This window comes from Carassius auratus, chromosome 20 (assembly GCF_003368295.1).
Source record: "Carassius auratus strain Wakin chromosome 20, ASM336829v1, whole genome shotgun sequence".
Lineage (NCBI taxonomy): Eukaryota > Metazoa > Chordata > Actinopteri > Cypriniformes > Cyprinidae > Carassius > Carassius auratus.
The window spans coordinates 9,960,577-9,981,622 of NC_039262.1; the positions used below are offsets into that span (position 1 = coordinate 9,960,577).

At 35.8% G+C, this 21,046-nt stretch overlaps 1 protein-coding gene across 1 annotated transcript; it reads right to left on the reverse strand.

The window, feature by feature from the left end:
* Window positions 1–296: 296 nt before the first annotated feature.
* Window positions 297–5,210, reverse strand: LOC113120853 (RAB6-interacting golgin-like). The gene is made up of 5 exons (XM_026290960.1): window positions 4,981–5,210; window positions 4,416–4,740; window positions 2,338–2,439; window positions 2,061–2,201; window positions 297–1,463 (listed from the first exon to the last, which is right to left on the reverse strand). Exons 1-5 carry the CDS (start codon window positions 5,042–5,044, stop codon window positions 1,139–1,141), a joined length of 957 nt encoding a protein of 318 aa, XP_026146745.1. The 5' UTR covers window positions 5,045–5,210; the 3' UTR covers window positions 297–1,138.
* Window positions 5,211–21,046: the final 15,836 nt, after the last annotated feature.

Consider the following 21,046-nt stretch of genomic DNA (forward strand, 5'->3'; position numbering starts at 1 on the left):
ATGTTACAAATATTTATCCGTGTGTTTCTCAAGGGCTGTCCAGACATTACTGAATCGCTGTAAAGTTTTAGGTGGATATAGGGAGTCTTAGAAGTCGAGACACTTATAGTGTTCGTGGCTTTCCGTAAATTCGTTTATAAAATAAACCGTTATATGAAAATATGAGATCAGTTTCCATATTTACAAATAACGAATACATTACCACTTTAAACAATGTTTAAGACACAAGCAAAAATGCAAACTGTATTCCAATAAATATTAAACATGCCATGAAGTGTGCAACAAAAAGTACAAAATCGGTTAAAATAGTAAAACACTTTATTCACCAACAGATCATTTAAATATGGAATTTTTAGCATTTATAGTCATTATAATACATATATAGGTCAAATGTATGACATTCATAATATACATATATATTTATATAAACCTTTTTGAATAACATAAATTTACTGTTATATAATGTTACATTTATTAGTGTTGGTGCAAAGCTGTGCATGGTGTTTGCATGTAGTTGTATTGGAAAAGTATAAATTATATACATACAACATATTTATAAAAAATAAAAACTATGCCATTCAACTTACCACATTCCAATCGTTTTTTCCTCTACATTATGAATCAATTGTTCTCATCTCTGCTGAGCAAACTGTCAGCTTTGTATGATAAAAAACCCTGCTGTTATTGATTTGTTAACATTTGCATCAAGTTATTTTTAAGAGACAAGCCATATACAGATAAAAGATTCCATAATTCACTTGTGCAACATCATGTGAAATAAATCACAACTACAAACCACCACCAGGCCATTTGCCACTATTCCATTTTGAATAATGTCAAAGTTATAAAACAAAGTTAACAGTATTTAGTCTTTAATAGAGTTTTTAAGATGCATAATGTTTTCAAGAGATTTGTACTCCATTTACTTAATGGAAGACATATTAAATTGTACAAATGACTGACATCCAAAAGAACCACAATAAAATACATAGCACTATTTTAACTGCCCACATTTAGGATCATATAGCACCCTTAATTAAAACCAAAAACTGAGCTTAACAGATCATAATCAATATTTTAGCCCTGTAATGTTCAGCCATTTTTAATGCTAGTAGTAGTAGTAGTAATGGAATAACGCTCACAGTATTTGGGAACTTGACACCATTATCAGACTGAGGCTGCCTTTTATCCCCTCCATGTCTGCTGCAGTACCGTTTTCAGTAACAGGCTGGGAGTTGCCCTCCCTCTCTTTGTCCTCACGATCTGTTTCCTTTGGGATGGGGACGTCCTCAGCATTAAGCTCAAGCTGAATCATCAACTCCTCCAGTTTGCGGGCCTTGCGCATCTCATTTTGTTGGATGATTGCACACAAGTGCTCTGTCAGCTGCTCTTTCACCTCTGTTTTCCTGTGCAAGTCCATCTTAGCGGCAACATACTCAGCCTCGGCTTTCTCAAAACGCTTCCTGTCAATAAGAGATTGGCAGAGACAGAAGAGTTATGTATAGAAATGCATATTCTAAGCTTGATGTACACAGGAATCGCCACCATTTTGCTGTACTCAAAGAACACGCTCAACTGATTACAAACAGCTTCTAAGAGAAATAGAAAGATTCCTACCCTGGTAAATGATTCTCAAAATATTTAAGAGAAAAATAAAAATGATTATTAAGAAAATGATTACTGCTTATATTATATATGCAAATATACATGGATATTCTTTTTACAATATATAAAAGGTTAAAGTTGTTAAACAATAACAAAACTAGAAAAAATCGAGTAACAAAATGAATACGAATGAATTGTTCTGCTACAGAAAAAAATAATTTAGAAGTGCATGCATTTGTCACTTTCATAATTTGGCCGAATTAATATAGAAATGCTACAGAGGGCAGTATTTTCACCCCTGAGCAAATACTGGATGTACTAAGCTAGTCTATTATTTTAGACTTGCTATTCTCTGGATCACAAAGTAAGATTAATTTCAACAAGAAATTACTGTGAACTTGATTGACAGTACACTTAAAATGTACTGTAAAAATGGGCCTGAAATGAACATTTACCATGCCAGGGAATAATCCATGCTTGATTGCTCTATCAGTTTTCTAAGAATCCCGATGTCGCTGGACACAGAATCATCCAGTAACTGAAGTTCTCTCTGGATCTTCTTCAGTTTCACAGCTTCAGCCTGTGTCTGTTTGGACCTGGGGAACAGGAAGTTGTATTTTCCACATTCTGCTTTTTTTCATAAGACTTTTGGATTATCATACTTGCAAAAGGTTATCATACTCCAGACAGACAGATTTTGATAATTGTTTAAAAATAGACATTTGATCTTACTTTTCAGCAATGATTTTTGCAAGGAGAGCTTTTCTTTTTTTATTCTTCTCTTCCATTATCCGTTGCTCCCACTGCAACTGCTCCAGATGGTTCTTCTCCCGCCTGTTATTAGAAAAGTTTGGTGGAGTCTTATATTTGAAGCCATTACAATAGAAAAATAACATGTGGTTTTCTACTCTAATTCCTACAAATTCAATGTATATTACTTACAATATAACCAGGATTTTTGAACACCTTTACAGTTAGCTTTATTCCATTATTATAGAGATCGCTAACACATGTGACCAACTGGGCGGCAACGTCATCAGAACGCAAAAAATTATGGGTATGTTTGGCCAGTTAACATGGTCTGGCATAGGAGGCTAGTGTTCTGGCATGAAAATAATGAAAAATTAGCGTGAAAAACAGAATATAATCCTACAAAATGCAGCGGGCTAAAGAAAACATTGTCGGAGCATACTGCCTAAAACTAAATCCTAATGCAAAGAAGAGATATGACGAGAAAATAAAGAGAATCAAAGGAATCGATCCTTACGAGCAGAGCGACTGTTCAAGGTAACACACTCCAGCCCAAAAGAAGGGCATGTGAAAAGGCTGTGTTGTTGTGCTTTTGCAGACAGCCTGAAGAGCTTGATGACATGTTTGCTTGTAATAATCAGAACTGTCCTATGTCAACATACACTACCGTTCATTTAGACAGCGTGGGACTCAGCAGCGCACCAGCCAGACCTACCTCATACATTTCCAGTTTCTCATCATTTTTATGGACTCTTTATTAATGTATTCATCTAAATGTATTTACATCTTAAATATGTAAAGAAACTGAAATTAAGTTGGTTGTTACTACTATTTAAGTTATGTAATTGGGTTTGCAACCAAAGAACACTGATTTTGCACAATTCTTCCTTAATAAAGATAAAGAATGCAGCATTTGATTCAATCTTTGTGTATTTTATTTACAGACGTGGCTAAAAAAACATTACATGTGAGAAGAGACATTAAAATTTTTTTTTTTGAAAACAAAAAAACATTTATGTATTAGATGTGAGCATGGTGTATAATTCTAACATGACGCCTTCACAACAATACTTGGACACATATTGGTCACAGCACACAACCACAATTTTATCCACCAAAGTCTTCAGCTCAGTCTCATGAGTGGTATGGACAGTGCCCGGTGATGGGGGTGGATTCACAGGACCTTCCGTCTCAGGTGCAGGTGTAGTGTCTGACAGTAACAATATAAAGAAATTGTGTCATATCACAACCTCTATTCCTTAGGAATCCAGATTAGCTATACATAGGATACACACAACATACACTACCGTTCAAAAGTTTGGGGTCAGCGAGATTTTTTAAATGTTTTTAAAAGCATCTTCTGCTCACCAAGACTGCATTTCTTTGATAAAAATAATGATAAAAACAGTAATATTGTGAAATATTATGACAATTTAAAATGACTTCTCTATTTTAATATATTTTTAACTATTTTATTCCTGTAATCAAAGCAGGATCACACTCCAACATTTCATAGGCAGGTTTGCCTGCAAACACAGTCACCAAATAAATTGCACTGTAGCCTAGATTGTACATTTAAAAACTGATTAACGTTATGCTTTATTACACTGGTAACTTAAGCTCATTATCTTGCCATGTCATGCTAGTTAAAATTTACAGAGAGTAATTGTAACTTACCTTTGTGAAAATGCTTTGAACACAAAATCATGTGTGGTGGAGTGTTATCGAAGGTAATCTTGGCCTCCTTACCGCTGCTATCCATGCCATTCGTCGACTTATTGTCACCTCTGAAACATGTCTTGTACTATTATTTTTTTACGCTGGAAAACGATAAAAAGATATTCCGTTCTTAAGCTTTATGCCACTTCTATCCTGAGAACGACTATTGCAGTTTATAACACAGCAAGTAGACTGCATCTTGAACACTGCGTTCTCCCTCCATGCAAATAAGTCTGGCGCCTAATGTTTGTGCCGCGGATTCCCAAAATGCTTTGCGTTCAACACTGGGAATTAGCAATCTCTATATATAACTGGCATGCATAGGAAACAGACTTACTAACAATTCCACTTGCTGTTTGTCCAGCTCCTTGATGACTGCTGCTGGTGCAGACTCTGCAGGAGATTCTGGGTCATGTTTAACATGTCCTTGTTCAACCAGTTGCGTCTCCAATGGTTTGGGCTCATCCCGTGGTTTGACAGGAGCGGGGTGACTGGAAGCAGGCGGATCTGGGGGCTTGGTAAGCTGTTGGTCGGCTGGAAGAGACTGGCTGTCCTTCTGTTTGGCTGCCAGCTGCAGAGCCCTTTCCCGCTGTAGCTGCTGTATGCTCCGGTTAGTAGGAGCAGCTTTCCGGCCACGACCCAATGTGACTGACACAGCCTGGTTTACTGGATAAGAGCACATTAGAGCAGACTTATCAGTATTCACAATAAGAGTTAGAGGCTGTGTTAAAATCTAGACGAGAATCCAATCACGACGTCTTCGAGATACAAGATTTGAGACATTTTCCGCTCTTAATAACTTACAAAATAACAATCAGCATCATCATGTGTGCAGTTCATTTCATATACAGGCAGACTGCACGAACGAAAACCGTTTCTAAGTAAAGTTACAACATTTGTATTCACCGACATCGCCGCTGTGTTTCATTCTTCCCAGTTCTTCCTCTGAAAATCCAGCCCACGAAGCCATTCTTAGTAGCCTATAGTAGTTTCTTGCAACTAAATTGCAAATTGGGTTTATCAAAAACAAATATATGTGGGTTTAAATGGTATTTTTCAACATGCACACGCGGAAATTAACTTTACTGTATCACCTTGCCGCCATGTTTGTGTATAATGACTGCCACGTTAGACGCATAGACAGACCCCTTCGCTTGTGCCCTCGGCATTTGCCTGTTTGTTGTTACGTGTATTTTCTTTGCTATTATTTGAGTGTAATGTCGCGAATCATAACTTTTTATTTTATATAACTTTCCTAATCGTATAACTTTTTTTGATAATGAAGTAAAAAAAAAACGGTACTGTGTGGGTTTTATTAATTCTTTCATATCCAATGAGTTTTCAAAGTTATGTACCCAGATAGCTGTACTTCTAAGATTCAAGATTTTAATTTGTCCACATACGATTATATAGAGAATATATAACCAGCAGTGAAATGTGAGTAAGAAAACATCTGCTAAGTTTACATAAGTTCGCAGTCATTAAAAAAATTATCAGCACCTGGATTTTTTTTTTTTTATATTAGGAAAGGCTTTTAGGGGGATTCTTAAATAATATAAAAACAGAAAAAAACAACACAAAACTTGGCAACCCTGGTCACAATGATAGATAGATAGATAGATAGATAGATAGATAGATAGATAGATAGATAGATAGATAGATAGATAGATAGATAGATAGATAGATAGAGTCAACGGCTAATTTGTTATCCTCCTCTTCTTGCTCCAATTACCCTCTTCACATCCACTGAGCCATCCCGCACTCCTAGTGGTAGAGAGGTCAGAGGTTAATGAAAGAGCATGTTTGGTGATAAAAAGCATGAAATCCACAGAGAAAAAGAAACGTCAAACAGTTGTATCAAGTTACACTTTTGTTTTATTGCCAGAAGCACCCATGATTGTGGCAGGAGTAATTGCATGAGCTCAGGCTTTCTGTGTGGGGCTGTAATTTCTCTGGATCAGCTGCTTATCTGAGGGATCTGGCACGTGTTGCCAAATTAATCCTGAATGAGTGAACTCTTGTCTGCTACTTTTTTTGCAACACTGATGTCTGATTTCCCATTATTACCATTCGCATCAGTGAGGCATTCTGGGTATGACCTTCATTTCTGGACGGTTTTGTGTGTTAAACTGCAATTGATTTTAGTGTTTTTTTTGTTTTTGTTTTTAGTTTATTTATTTTTTGTTTACAGGGACAATGCACATTAATAAACATGACTGTAAATGTGCCAGAATTAGCCAAAAAGGCTATTTTTAATCTATAGTCCCTTGACAGAATGTTAAAAGGTCACCCTAAAACAAAAACAAAGCATCATTGCACATACATCATATGAAAAATTACAAATACATAAATGCACAGTAAAAAAAACAAACAAAAAAACCCCCACTAAAATACAAAATCAAGTAAATGCAATGTAAATGGCAAGTAGAAGTTCTTAGAGGTCAAACAGTGAAAGAAATAGGTTAGTATTAGTATTTCACATGCATTGAAAAAGATACAGTATTTAGACAGGCTTTAAAGAGTGAATGAATAAATTGTAATTTTAATGCAAATATCTAAATATCTACTAGATGTTTTTTCTTAATATTTTTTCAAACATTACATAAAAATTACTACTAGATTTTATCATTTGTATTATTACTAGATTTAAAATTATACAATATATAATTACTCCTAATTCATTACTCTCATTGCTGATGGTAAAAATGCAATAAAATGAATGTAAAAATATTGAACACAATATGAAATACTATACAAAATATAAAACATTTACATTTCTAAATATACATGTGTGTTGTGACAGGAGGAGCCAACGACAGACACAGTGGGCGTGCCGTCAGGCCTCGGAGAGGCGTTATTAACAGAAAATAAAGCAAAAGAGGGAATAAAACAAACAGGGGATCTGGTGTCCTATTTCACTAATTCCATTCAAAAAGTGAAACTTGTATATTATATTTATTCATTACACACAGACTGACATATTTCAAATATTTATTTATTTTAATTTTGATATTTATAACTGACAACTAAGCAAAATCCAAAATTCAGTATCTCAGAAAATGTGAATATTGTGAAAAGGTTTAATATTGAAGACACCTGGTGCCACACTCTAATCAGCTAATTAACACAAAACACCTACAAAGGCCTTTAAATGATCTCCCAGTCTAGTTCTGTAGGCTACACAATCATGGGGAAGACTGCTGAATTGACAGTTGTCCAAAAGACAACAATTGACACCTTGCACAAGGAGGGCAAGACACAAAAGGTCATTGCAAAAGAGGCTGGCTGTTCACAGAGCTCTGTGTGCAAGCACATTAATAGAGAGGCGAAGGGAAGGAAAAGATGTGGTAGAAAAAAATGTACAAGCAATAGGGATAATCGCACCCTGGAGAGGATTGTGAAACAAAACCCATTCAAAAATGTGGGGGAGATTCACAAAGAGTGCACTGCAGCTGGAGTCAGTGCTTCAAGAACCACTACACACAGACGATTGCAAGACATGGGTTTCAGCTGTCGCATTTCTTGTGTCAAGCCACTCTTGAACAACAGACAGCGTCAGAAGCGTCTCGCTTCAAAATGGACTGGACTGCTGCTGAGTGGTCCAAAGTTATGTGCTCTGATGAAAGTAAATTTTGCATTTCCTTTGGATATCAGGTTCCCAGAGTCTGGAGGAAGAGAGGAGAGGCACACAATCCACGTTGCTTGAGGTCCAGTGTAAAGTTTCCACAGTCAGTGATGGTTTGCGGTGCCATGTCATCTGCTGGTGTTGGTCCACTGTGTTTTCTGAGGTCCAAGGTCAACAGCCATATACCAGGAAGTTTTAGAGCACTTCATGCTTCCTGCTGCTGAACAACTTTATGGAGATGCAGATTTCATTTTCCAACAGGACTTGGCATCTGCACACAGTGGCAAAGCTTCCAGTACCTGGTTTAAGGACCATGGTATTCCTGTTCTTAATTGGCCAGCAAACTCGCATGACCTTAACCCCATAGAAAATCTATGGCGTACTGGGAAGAGGAAGATGTGATATGTCAGACCCAACAATGCAGAAGAGCTGAAGGCCACTATCAGAGCAACCTGGGCTCTCATAACACCTGAGCAATGCCATAGACTGATCGACTGCCACGCCGTATTGCTGCAGTAATTCAGGCAAAAGGAGCCCCAACTAAGTTTTGAGTGCTGTACATGCTCATACTTTTCTATACTATTTTTATACCTTTTAGTTGGCCAAGATTTCTAAAAATCCTTTCTTTGTATTTGTCTTAAGTTATATTCTAATTTTCTAAGATACTGAATTTGGGATTTTCCTTAGTAATCAATTATAATCATCAGAATTTAAAGAAACAAACATTTGAAATATATCAGTCTGTGTGTAATGAATGAATATAATATACAAGTTTCACTTTTTGAATGGAATTAATTAAACAAATCAACTTTTTGATGATATTCTTATTATATGAAGCACCTGTTTATGAAGTTAATTTCAAATTAATTCATTTGCATTGCATTGATATAGCTGTGTCTAAATACACTCTTAAGTCTCTTTTATATGTCAAACACGACAGTCTAAATACTTTATATACATTTTGAAGTCTCTTAGTGTGATGCCATACAAATATCACCTATTAATTCATTTAAATCGGCAGCTATCTTTGACAGATTTGATGTGATTGGCCCATTGCCCTCAAGGTGCAGTGTTGCCATGGCATAACACTTCATTCAGACAGGAAACCATAAATAAAAACTAGCAGCTAACAGTCCCCTTAATTCTGTCTAGTCTCTCTTTCTGTATTCTGCTCCCTCTGTGCTTCTGCGTGTGTAATATATAAGGGTCTGTATGTCAACACGTTGAGGACAAATATGTTTCTGACCTCCAAACCGTTCTTCAACTGTATTTTGTTAAAAAGTCAAGCTCTGTTAATTGCCCTACACAGGGCAACCAAAAAATCACTACCACTTCATAGCAGCTTTTTAAAGGCAGACTCGCATCTTTGATCCATCTGGATTTATTTGTGCACTTTAAAGGAGAAACACCTCAGGAAAGGATAAATGGAGACTTTTAGAAGACAGACTGATGTGTGGGCTCCATATGGCAGGCTGAGTGAACGTGAGCTTGTGTTAAATTAAGATGGAAGATTCTTTGGCCCAGACCTGACCATATTTTTAGTTACAAGAAAAGCATGTGAGCAGCATTCCCCATCTCTTAAAGAACAAGCAGTCTGAATTTGCAGTTCATATATTCAAACATAAGAGCAGGGATGGCAGTGCCATACACAGCTTATAGGTAGAATTATCTTGCACTTTTGTTTTTCGTTAATATTCAGATGTGTTGAGTGAAATCACTCATATATCTGAACGTAAGACAATAATGAACAAATATGGTTTAATTAGACACAATATGTCCCCATTAATAAAACCACATTTATTGCATGATTGAAATGACATAATATTGGTAAAAGTAATATTGACCATGTATGTCCTAAAAGGAACATCACCCAAAACCTTGATAACAAGTTCTGCTTGGCTATCGAAAATTAAACAGGCAGATAAAGTTTATTTTAGACATAATATAATTACATATGAATCATATGGAATGATTTGAGAGAGAGAAAAATAATTTTACAAAATAGCTTTCTCTTTGAGATTATATACATATAATTCAATAAAACTACAACTTCACAGTCCAATATGAAGAGATATTTATTTTGTGAGCATGATGAATTTGTACATTAGATCAAGTTTGACATTTTAGACCATTTAAGGGAAACAGGAAGAGCTTTGGCGGCATTCTCAGAACTTTGCCTAAGTTGTTATGATAAAGTTATGAAGTTTTTTCCAGTGATATTAAAAGAGCATTTGTTCATTGTATTTTTATACATGATTTTAGTTGGATGTTTATCTAACATTTAAAAAGACAATTTTATAATTTGTTTCAGAATGTTCTGAGAACATTCAGATCCAGCACGAAATTATAAAATGGAATGTTCACTTAATGTTTTCATAACAATAAAAAAAAAAACATTTTAAAACATTACAAAACTGGATGTTTTCAATATTCAGAGAACATTCTGAAATAAGTTTTTTTATAGCTTGATAGAAACATTAGAAATAGGTTCTTGGAACATGTTTTTCTTAGCTGGGTAACACAGTTGACAGTCATGTATAACTTATGGGCAGTTAAGTAGGAATCAAGTAGGAACAGCAAGTGCACATCATGGCCTCTCTGTGACTTTTAGCCATCAATAAAACACACTTCCCTTAATCAGTCAGGGAATGGGTCAAAAAGACAAACAGCCAATTGATGGTTGACCTCAAGGAAGGTTGAGGTCAATATGGGGATGATTAGGGGTCAAAGCTGTCAAAGACTGAACTTTAGGCAGATGTAATGGTTTAAGATCTCACATGTTTTGACTCTCCCACATTTGTGTCCGTCACAGAGCAGTCCTTTCTGTTTATGCCGTGAGACAAAGTTTCAGTTTCCAGTCATGACCATCTGCAAATAGTTTAGGGGACCAGAGTGATCATTTTCTGTCTCTTTCACTGCACGTTTAACATAAACTCTTTACTTTCTCTCCTTTAACCCATCTCTGATATTTCTAGAATGTTTGTCATGTGCTGTAAAAAAATATTGTTAGTTCAAATAAATAATGCCGAAAAACAACCAAAGATAAATTTTGGGTGAGTTTTGGGACAAATGACACATTCGAATCAATATGAGCAGTGCAGATGAGTCGGATTAATGTTGTTTTAACTCACTTATCTTATAAGTACTTATTTTCATGTTGCTAATATTTATGCGATATTGTCTAAAACATTTTTGGTCTCAATTTAATGCAAATTATTTCTTATATAATATTAATGCGGTTACAATAATTACAGATTTGAAGATTTCTATCTTTTTAATAAAAAAATTTTGTACTGTCCCAACTGGCATGATGTGGCATTGATTGACATAATTAACCTGTGTCTTGTTACTTAAGTTATTAGAGATCTCAAGAACAAGAAGATTTTGGCATGTCTCCTGAATCATGTCACCCGAATCTAACTCTACAGTCTATATTTGTGCCCGCTTGAATTAGCAGTTTCCCTCAGAGACCAGTCCAGGCTCTGATCCAGGACTTCACTGCAAGTCTTCTGTACAGCCACCCACAACACATCTGGCAGAACCTCAGACATACAGCAAAACAAACATCAAGATGAAACAAGGGTAGTTTGTGAAAGAAACTTGATACAATAAAGAGTTCCACAGCAATGCTTTGTAGGCAGAAACTGATAATAAATAGTTGAGAAAGGCCTGATTTTCTAGAGAAAATGGATGCATTTGTTAGTGTAAGCAAATGAAACAATTTTAGCAATCATTTTATAGGAAATGCTAGATGAAAGCCCCCCCCCCCCAATGTATTTGCTCAAATCTTGGCAAAAATAATAATATAATGTAAATTCTTTTCATGATTTACTCACCTTCATGTTGTTCTAAATACATAGGATGTTCTTGCATGGAATACAAAAGATTGTAATTTTACGATGCTACGAGAATACTTTTTGTGTTCAAAGAAAACAAAAATAATGACTTTATTCAACAATTCTTCTCCTCCTCATCCATTATGCTTTGGCGCGCTACCATTGTGGAGAGATTATGCACTTGCTTCCAGAAAAGGTATTCTCTTAGCTTCGTAAAGTTACAGTTGTATTCACAGGTTTGGAATGACATGAGGGGTGAGTAATTAATGACAGAATATTCATTTTTGGGTGAACTAACCCTTCAAGTACGCCGCTCTAAAAAATGCATGCACAGAACCATGAAAGTCACTCAATTCTTAGCTGTATATTTATGTGTGTATATTTGGCTTGCATTTGTTAACATTTCAGCTGCAAAAAAGCCCGGTATGTATATAGTTTTAGCACTATTTGTTTGTAGACCAACATAGTTCATGCATTTGTGCTCCATCTTTCTCAGTGGTCTTCTAAAATTCATTAATGAACATCTGGTCATAATTCTTGAAGCGTACCCATCAGCAAGATGGAATTGGCCCACCCTGAGCCCCCCCATCAGCAGCCACTCTGTGCCTGTAGCCCACTCACTCCACCTCAAGATGCACTCAACACCAGCCGCAAGGCCTAGAATACTTTATATGGGATTTTTAACGTATTTACTACAGGAGAAACTGGCACAGTCACAGGCACCTTATTCCATACAAGCATGCCACTGTTGCACACACTCCACCCAACCGCAGCCCCCTAATGCGAAGAACAGTTACTGTAATGCATTTGTTCTGTTGTTATATTGCGCACACATACGCCTCAGTGATTTACTGCCTCTATCTACTTTATGAATGTAATTAAACGTTTACAGTTACTTTGCGTTGGAGGAAAGTGCTGTCTGTGTGTTTTGTGGAAGGTTTACAGCAGCGTGAGATGTTGTTGAGTTTTAACAAGAGGCCACAGGCTTTCTTTGATGTATCACAAACACAGTGAGCTTGTCCATCGCAAGACAGCAGTGTTGAGTATGGGTTCGCTTTACTGTTTTTTACCATCTGAAATCATTTAATTATCCTCACGTAGTCGAGTCAGCCTTGTAAGGGACAAATCCAAAAACAAATCCATAAGCGCTGTAATAAAACACTTGTTTGGTTTAACCTTCAGCAAAGAAAATGAGCTAAACAGCAGCTGTGTGTGCAGTTTCAAAACGTACATGTCTGTATGTCAACAGGCTTTCCTCTGTCGATGATACTTAGTTGTAGTTTATGTTAAGGACTAATATGTTTGAATGAGGACAGAACAGACTAAATCAAAACAGGTTAATAAATGTTAGCTGTGCTTGTTTTATTTCTAGTGGCCTATAATGTAATGCTGAATAATATGTGTATAATAATGGCTACTATTTCCAAGGACACACTATACTGTCAGACACAATGGGTTATACTTTCATATTACATTCCTGATGTGAAAATACCTCAATTAAAACTGAAATTGTATTAAAACTGTATAGATGGACAAAAAACGGAAGATTTAAAAACAAAAGCTGATTAAAAATGTTAATGACATCTATAATAGTATTTCAGTTACACTAAATTAATACATAAAACTGATGATGGCAATCAGTGTAACTAACTGCATGCTATGCAGATTCATTTTCCATGTTATTTTCTTGTAAAATTCATTTGATAGAAATATAAAACATTTATGCAAACAACTTGAAAGGTTTCCATCCCTTAGCAAATCCATGGTGAATTTAATCCAAATTTGTGTTCTCTGTAGGGTAAATGTTCAAATGTGTCTCCTTAAATTGTGGGTGGCAAGTCAACTAAATATTCAGCCCTGGCAGCCATGACAGACACGCTGTCATCAGTACATGGTACAGTGTGGAGGATATGTGTCAATCAGCCTTCGACCTCTGGCAGCTCCCATTATGTACATTTGCCTGACACTGTCAAGAGACTTTGTGAAGGTAACTAGTTTTTTCCCTTGTTAGATACTGAAGAGTTAAAATGACATGCAGCCAGCGAAGGATCCTGAAAATGTGGTTTTGCTTTAGCTCAGCTGAATTCGTAGAGAAGGCAAACTAAAAGCATCTGTCTTTATTTTAGTGCAAGTTATATGTATACAAAACATGCCTAACTTCACCAATTTTCCTATGACGTTCTTAACTGGCTTAATTAGTTACATATTTATGGCGTGGTGTTATGTTTAGTGTATGATGTACATACCAAGACTTTAAAAGCCGTTGCTAGTAAAATCTCTATATGTGATATGCTGCTATGAGAGTTTTAATGGGGCAGTCTAGTTTTTCCTTTTGCGTTCTTTTTTTTTTTTTAAACTGCTCTGTCAATAATAATAATAAAAAAATTTTTTTATTAATCCTATTTTTAGTTTTTTAACCAGAATTTCATTACATAGTGAGAAGAGATGGGAAAAAATGAAGGGAAAATAAAAAAATGCACAAAATCTAAATTCATGTTTGCTGAAAGTCCCCAAGACTAAGACAAAAACTTTTAATTGACTCCAGAATACATTTTCTCACCCTGTCTTCTATGCAATTAATTACATTAAATTAAAGTGCTGAATTAATTTGATATAAATTCAAAACCTTTATTGAATGGTAACAATTCCAAAGATACATATAGTTTGACATTGCACTATTAAAATAATTGGAGCACAAACAGTACTAAAAATGGCAAATGAAGCACATTAAGGAACACACAAGCATTCATTAAACTAATTTTGACTCTAAATAGGTAAATCATTTCACAACTGACAGTGTGCCCTGAGGGTCCTGTCTATGACGATTGACTTGGAAAAACTTCATTTAGGCACTAATGGGAAACAAACCTCTCACAGAGTTAATGAGGTTAAGTCACTATTTTCCTTGTTCGTTCAGTCCAAATGAAAAATAAGCAAGAGTGACAGAAACAGATGGAGTCAGATCTCAGTGGCCTGCTGATGAACTGTCACTCAGGGAAAAAAGCACTCAATTTTCACTTCCCGCACCTCATTTTTCTTCCCTGATGAAGATCTGTCACACGCAGCCTCAAAATCACACTTTGAGCATCATAAGGTCTCTTTGCATGAGAGCAGGAGCAGAACGTGTGTTTGTAGTCATGTCATATTTGTGTTTTCAGTTAAAAGAGTGAACCAAAGCATGCAAATGTCCATGGCGTGATATTCAAGAGGAGAGATTTTCTCATCGTTTGCCATGTGTGATTACGTCCAAGCAGACTTCAGAGTCACTCAAGAGCCTTGAGGAGTAATTTTTTGGATGTCTGTCCCCTGAGATGTCAGATTGAATAAGATGTCTCCCTGTTGCCTTTCACCACAACAGGAAGGAGATACTATGCTTTTGCTTTATGTTCATGGGAAAATACTGAGAGAGCACTAGATCTCCAGCAACCCACGGCTTTCACACTGCATGTCTGTGACAGCTGTATTGGATTAACTGATTGACTCATTATGGTAACTGCCGAGAAGTGACGGAGTCAGCAAGTAGGTAAACAAGGCTCTTTGGAATGGAATACCTCATTCTGATTGGTCAAATCACGCCATCCAGCAGTCAGATTTTTCTTATGAGTTTCACCGGCGATCTTGGCAATGCTGTATATCAGCGAAACTTTTAAGTAGTGATGGGAGAATTTTTTTTTCAAAACTCAATCAATTCACACAGCTGCTTCGCAAAAAGATTCACCATTTAAAGCACTCTGGTCAAACCGGTGTAAATGCAAAGTGGACACAAATACTTTATATTAGGCACTTCTTCGTAAGTTTACCACATCAACTCTCTCCAGCAATGAACCATAAGAATTCAAGCTTTGAAACCTAGATAATGCATTTTTATGTCCTTAAATCTTGGCCTTTAACTGTAGCCATAACTATACATTTTTAATAAATGGTAAACTCTATTTGATTAACTTTATTTTTAATGAAGTTACAGACTGGGTCCGTAAGAACTTTCTTTTACCAACTATATTGGATCCATCAGTAATGTCGCACCACACAAGTGTGAGTAACTGTTTTAGGTTCAGTCACTATTGCTTGAACTGTTATTACAGATCATTTGAAATGTACTGAGTATTTATGGGTTTTTGACCTAAATCACAGCAGCCTCCATCTATGAAGGACGTAGCCTGTCACAATTATTAGCCAATCACACCAGCGGGCATTTACTTCCAAGTCTACAATCTGCCATGTCTATTTAAAGAGAGCGTTCTGATGAGGGGGGTTAAAAACAGGACAGAAAATAGCCCGTTGCTTCTTTATTATGATGTTTTTAGATGTTTCATTATAAGTGGACCTCAGAGAATGGTACAAAATAAAAAACAAAGGCAGGTCATGACCCCTTTAAAGAGCTCAAGCATATATGACTTTATCTAACTGGTGTGGATGCTAATGTTGTTATCGTTAGTAATCTTTGTAGTCATCGCTCTTGGTGTGAACGGGCCCTTTTCACATTTACCCTAACAATCTCATTCCCTCAAACATGTGCATGTACCTTAAATCACTCAGCAAATAGCTTCATTTAACACAGCGTGAGACCGTGTAACTCCGATCTGTTTGCTTCTGTCAGCTTTGCTTCACAGTGATGACTCCAGAAGGTCTTTGTTTCAGTTTACCCTCACAGCACTAAATGATGAGTAATAAAAATATTTTCTCCCACCACGAGGAGGCTGCCCAGGCGCTGTTTAAAAGGTCTAATATTTTCCAACCCATATGTCCGGCGCTTTTTACAGTTGGCGTCAGTGCATGGAGAAGGTCTAAGTGCAGGCACTTTGAAGTGTTTGTGGTGTCGTCACATCTGCCAACAAGATGTTTGCGTGGGATATGGAGCTGAGTTTAAGCCTGGGGATTCAGGGGTTGTCTGTATTCTTTAACGTCATGTGACAATGAACAACATCTCTTTCCTGGTGAGAGAGACTCATAAAAGTATGACCGTTTATCTTAAGAATCTGCAGGGCGTCTGCATTTTAATTTGGGTTAATATGGTCATTGAACAAGAGAATAAGGATTACGTGGAACTCATTGACGGGAAGTGACTACATCCATTTTCCTGACCTCATTTGGATTAGCTTAATACATCCTGAGTAATAAAACTAAAATTGCTCCTGTCAAATTGTCCTAAAACATGGGTACGGAAAATACAGAAAGCTGTCAGTGCAATTTCTTATGCCAGTACATGTCCTAATCCTTTTACACATTCCAAATTTGGGATAGGAATAACAAAGAAATTGATTTCAAGGCCGCTTTTAAAACTCCAGGTTCCATTTGGATCTTTAAATATAGTAGCTCGAGACCATGTCTGAGGCTAACTAGCGCCAGGCAGAGCCATCTCCATATTCCTGTTAACCTCTGCACCCACAATTATGACTACAACAGAGGCTGTAACACAGTTAAATGATGGCAAAACCACAGAAACTGTAGTTTAATCAGGAGTTTATAGAGCCAGTTTCTGCTGTGCCCATATCTGACACACTGCAAAGCATTTTCACAGTTCATTAGAATTTCTTTTGCCAAAAGCGGTTGGCCTTGGGGTGTTATTTTCCTCTATAGTTTTAGTCTCGCTACCAAGTGCCAATCCCGACAGCAGCTCTGCTATTTGTTACCATTATTAAAGTCATATTTCTCAGCTCGGTTCATAAATCGTACTTGAAATTGGTGAGCGAGCTGCCTGCTCTCTCATTAGCAGGGGCTTTGCTGTGGCCTGGAGACGGCTGTTTGCTTAGAGAGATTCTGCATTCTTTGGTTGCAGCCAACCAATGTGAAATTAATGAAACTCAATCAACATGTTGTGAGCTGTAAATGTAATTTAATTAGGCTTAAATGTACTGTGATGTTGGTAACAATCATTTAGCAGATTTTTTTTGTTGTTGTCCAGAGTGACTTACAGTACATTAAAAGTACAAATAACGATAAAACTTTTATTCAGCAAGGAGATATTAACCTGATTGAAAGTGACTGTAAAGACTTTTATAATGTTACAAACGATTTCTGTTTCAAATAAATGCTGTTCTTCTGAACTTTGTATTCATCAAAGAATCCTCCTTTAAAGAATTATTCTATGGAACCATCCTGGTGTCTATTTTTGGATCTGATCATTTTTTCACTATTTTAGTGTGGCAAAAGTAAGCATATCCATAGACATCACAGGAATTCCTTAACCAGAAAAATAACATTGAATTTAAATGTATACATCCATTTCCATTCAAAATATTTTGATCACCTACCATATTTCAAGCCAGTTTTTTTTCCCTTTGAACTGTTTTTCTTCCAAAGAAAAATGAATAATAGACTGTTGGCATTATCCTACAAGTTATAACCTGAACCCCCAGTGGGGAAAATGAGCTCAGCCCTAGAAGATCAAGAAGCAGGAAATACCTGCCACTACATCCACTCTTTTTTGGGCCTGTTAGATGTAATGGCTCTCTCGGGCTTTCTCTATATTTTGTTCTGTTATTTACTTTCTCTCATGGTGATCTGTTCTCATGAGCCAAGCTGCATCACCATGTAATTCACCACAAAACAATCTGAAAAAGAAGAGACTGTTCTCAACAACAAACCCAACCCATCCTTGCCTAAATAGTTTTGGAGGGAAATGTTTCAAGCAGGCTCAGTGTGCATGTGAGAGTTATTTTGGCTCATTATTGTGTAATCTGAAAGGTTAGTGAATTGAAACCAGCATGAGCAATGAGTCTTCCAAAGCATGAGAGGAAAAGAAAATGCCTACAAGATGATAATACCAGTTTTTTTTTTACAAACAGTAAAACCAACAGATTACAAGAGATGGATTGTGTTGTTACCCGTTCCTTTGAATCTAATTGGGTGGGTTTACAATTAAACTTTGTACAACGTCATTAAATTAGGTGCTAGCTGTAGCTAATTAGCTTGAGTTAGTTAATAGGCTCACACATATAATTTCCTTCTCTTCTTTGTGATCTAATTTGGCTGGAAGACCCTATGGATAGGATATAGCACACGAAACAAGCTTCTGGCGCAGTTGTGGCAGAACTAACACATGTTACTAGTCAGGCTAGTAGCTAAGGCTGTTCTAATTAGAAAACAGGCATAAAATCTAAAGGCAACCATGTTTACTGTTTGTGCCAGTGTGGTAAATTTTTATCCCCCACACTGTAAAAGCCCAATCCAGTCACAAGGACAAATGTCTGACCTCAGCGACCAATCAACCACATCAGGCCTGGCCAAACAGGGTCACATGATCATTGATGAGGCAGCCGTGGTTTGCGGCTGACATTTTAAGGTGACTGTGGTGAAATGGATTCTCCTTAATACTACCAGTCTGACCGCATTGAGGAACCAGACAATTCTGAAACATTATGGTGAAGTCCATAACATCCATTTCAAATTTCTGATGATCTTTAACATGGATTCCCAAACTTTTTTTTTTTTTTTTTTTTTGTCAGCTGAACCACTTTAACCTAAAATATTTACCAATATCCTCTTAAATTTGAATTTTTTAAATATTTTAATTTAATAATTTAATGAAGCATTCACATGAACTCTGATGTCAGTGTAATGCTCGCATGGCATGGATGCAAGCAAATAAAAATATTTCATATTTGTTTTAGTTGTTTCAGTTTGTTAATGTACTGTATTCTTTAAATTGTAATATACTCCATGCATGTATAGACACACACACATACACACACATGTAAGTATGTGTGTGTACTGTATGTATATATATATATATATATATATATATATATATATATATATACTGCAAAAAATGCTTTTCAAGTCAAGTTTTTTTTCTTGTTTCCAGCCAAAATATCAAAAAATTCTTAAATCAAGAAGTATTTTCTAGACACATAATTGTTGTCTTGTTTTCAGAAAAAAAAAAATTAAGTGAGTTTTGCTTTAAACAAGCAAAATTATCTGTCAAATGTAAGCAAAAGAATCCTATTTCAAACAGAAAACAAGATTGTTTAGCTTACCCCATTGGCAGATTATTTAGCTTGCTTCAAGCAAAAACTCTCTTAATTTTTGGATTATTTATTTCTGAAAATAAGACAATAATTTTTACTTGTCTAGAAAATCCATCTTGATTTAAGAATGTTGTTTATATTTTGAAAGTGAGTGAAAAGTGAAAGTGAAAAAGGCTGTAATTTTGGCTGTAAACGAGACAATATATATATATATATATATATATATATATATATATATATATATATATATATATATATATATGTGTGTGTGTGTGTGTGTGTGTGTGTGTGTGTGTTGTATACACAAAGTGTGTTCAGTGGCATCCTGACATACTGGTTGTTAAGCTTATTATACATTTTTCTGAAAATAAATAAAATAAATTCAATATGGTGTCTAACCTGTGTGATGTATCTTCTTTCTACTCACCATAATGGTAATCTTGGATGTATACATTTTTACAACAATTATTTACAACAACTGTCAGTTGAATAATATTAGCACAGTTCAAAAAAGTAATCACATTAAATTCACTAAATGTGTAAAAATGAATTACCACAGTTATGTTTGATGTATACTTATCCTGTTATACAATTCAGATTTTAATCAGATTTCCAAAATACAAACATATGCCATTGGTCGAGCCAATGTTGCATGCTTTAACAGATGGTCAAAGCTTTGACTAAGAGTGTAGAGAACCAAAAAACTGTACTTCAAAATGCACTTCTGTGTTATTAAATAAACCTTCATTAGTTTTACCCCTTTAAAATACCCCTTAAAAATTCAGCACTTTGGTTTGGAAAGGCCCTTCCCCCCTTCATGGGGGGAATCTACAAATGGCTTAGGCCTATGTTACTCTGTTTGTCTTGCTAGAAATCTTAAAATACTATATTCCATTTAAATCCATCAAGTTGATGTAATTTGTCAGAGTTTGAACAGTTTGGAGATCAAGTAAATGTAATCAGCAGTACATGATAGGGGCAGTGCATATCTGAATAAACTATTGAATATCAGCATGACCTATAAAAAGTATGTGTAACTGAGCTCTGGCCTTTGAGCTGAGGTAGAATAAGGTTAAGAACTGATAAAGACAACACACTGTGAATATTTACTGTTTTAACTCACTTGTAGAATAAGGTTAAGAACTGATAAGACAACACACTGTGAATATTTACTGTTTTAACTCACTTCTGGCAGGAACGATCCTTCATAATGATTTAAAGCGAGTATATTGAGATTTAAATGCATTTTTTAAAACTATTTTTCTTTTCTCAATGCCAAACCATAATATGTCAATCGGTTGTATCACATTTCAAACCCTGAGGACCAATTTTCTTGGTATCAAGCCTGTAGTTGTAAGACTTTGAGGTTAAAGTCTAGTTACGAAAGGCATAAATTCTTATTAAATTCGATTGAAATGAGATTTGAAGCAACTTGCATAAACTTTGACACCACAAATGAGCATTTATCATTTTGAAAAATTAGAAATAATTGTTAAATAAACTTGAAATTTGATGTCGCTCCCCACTGCCAGCTCTAGGTACAG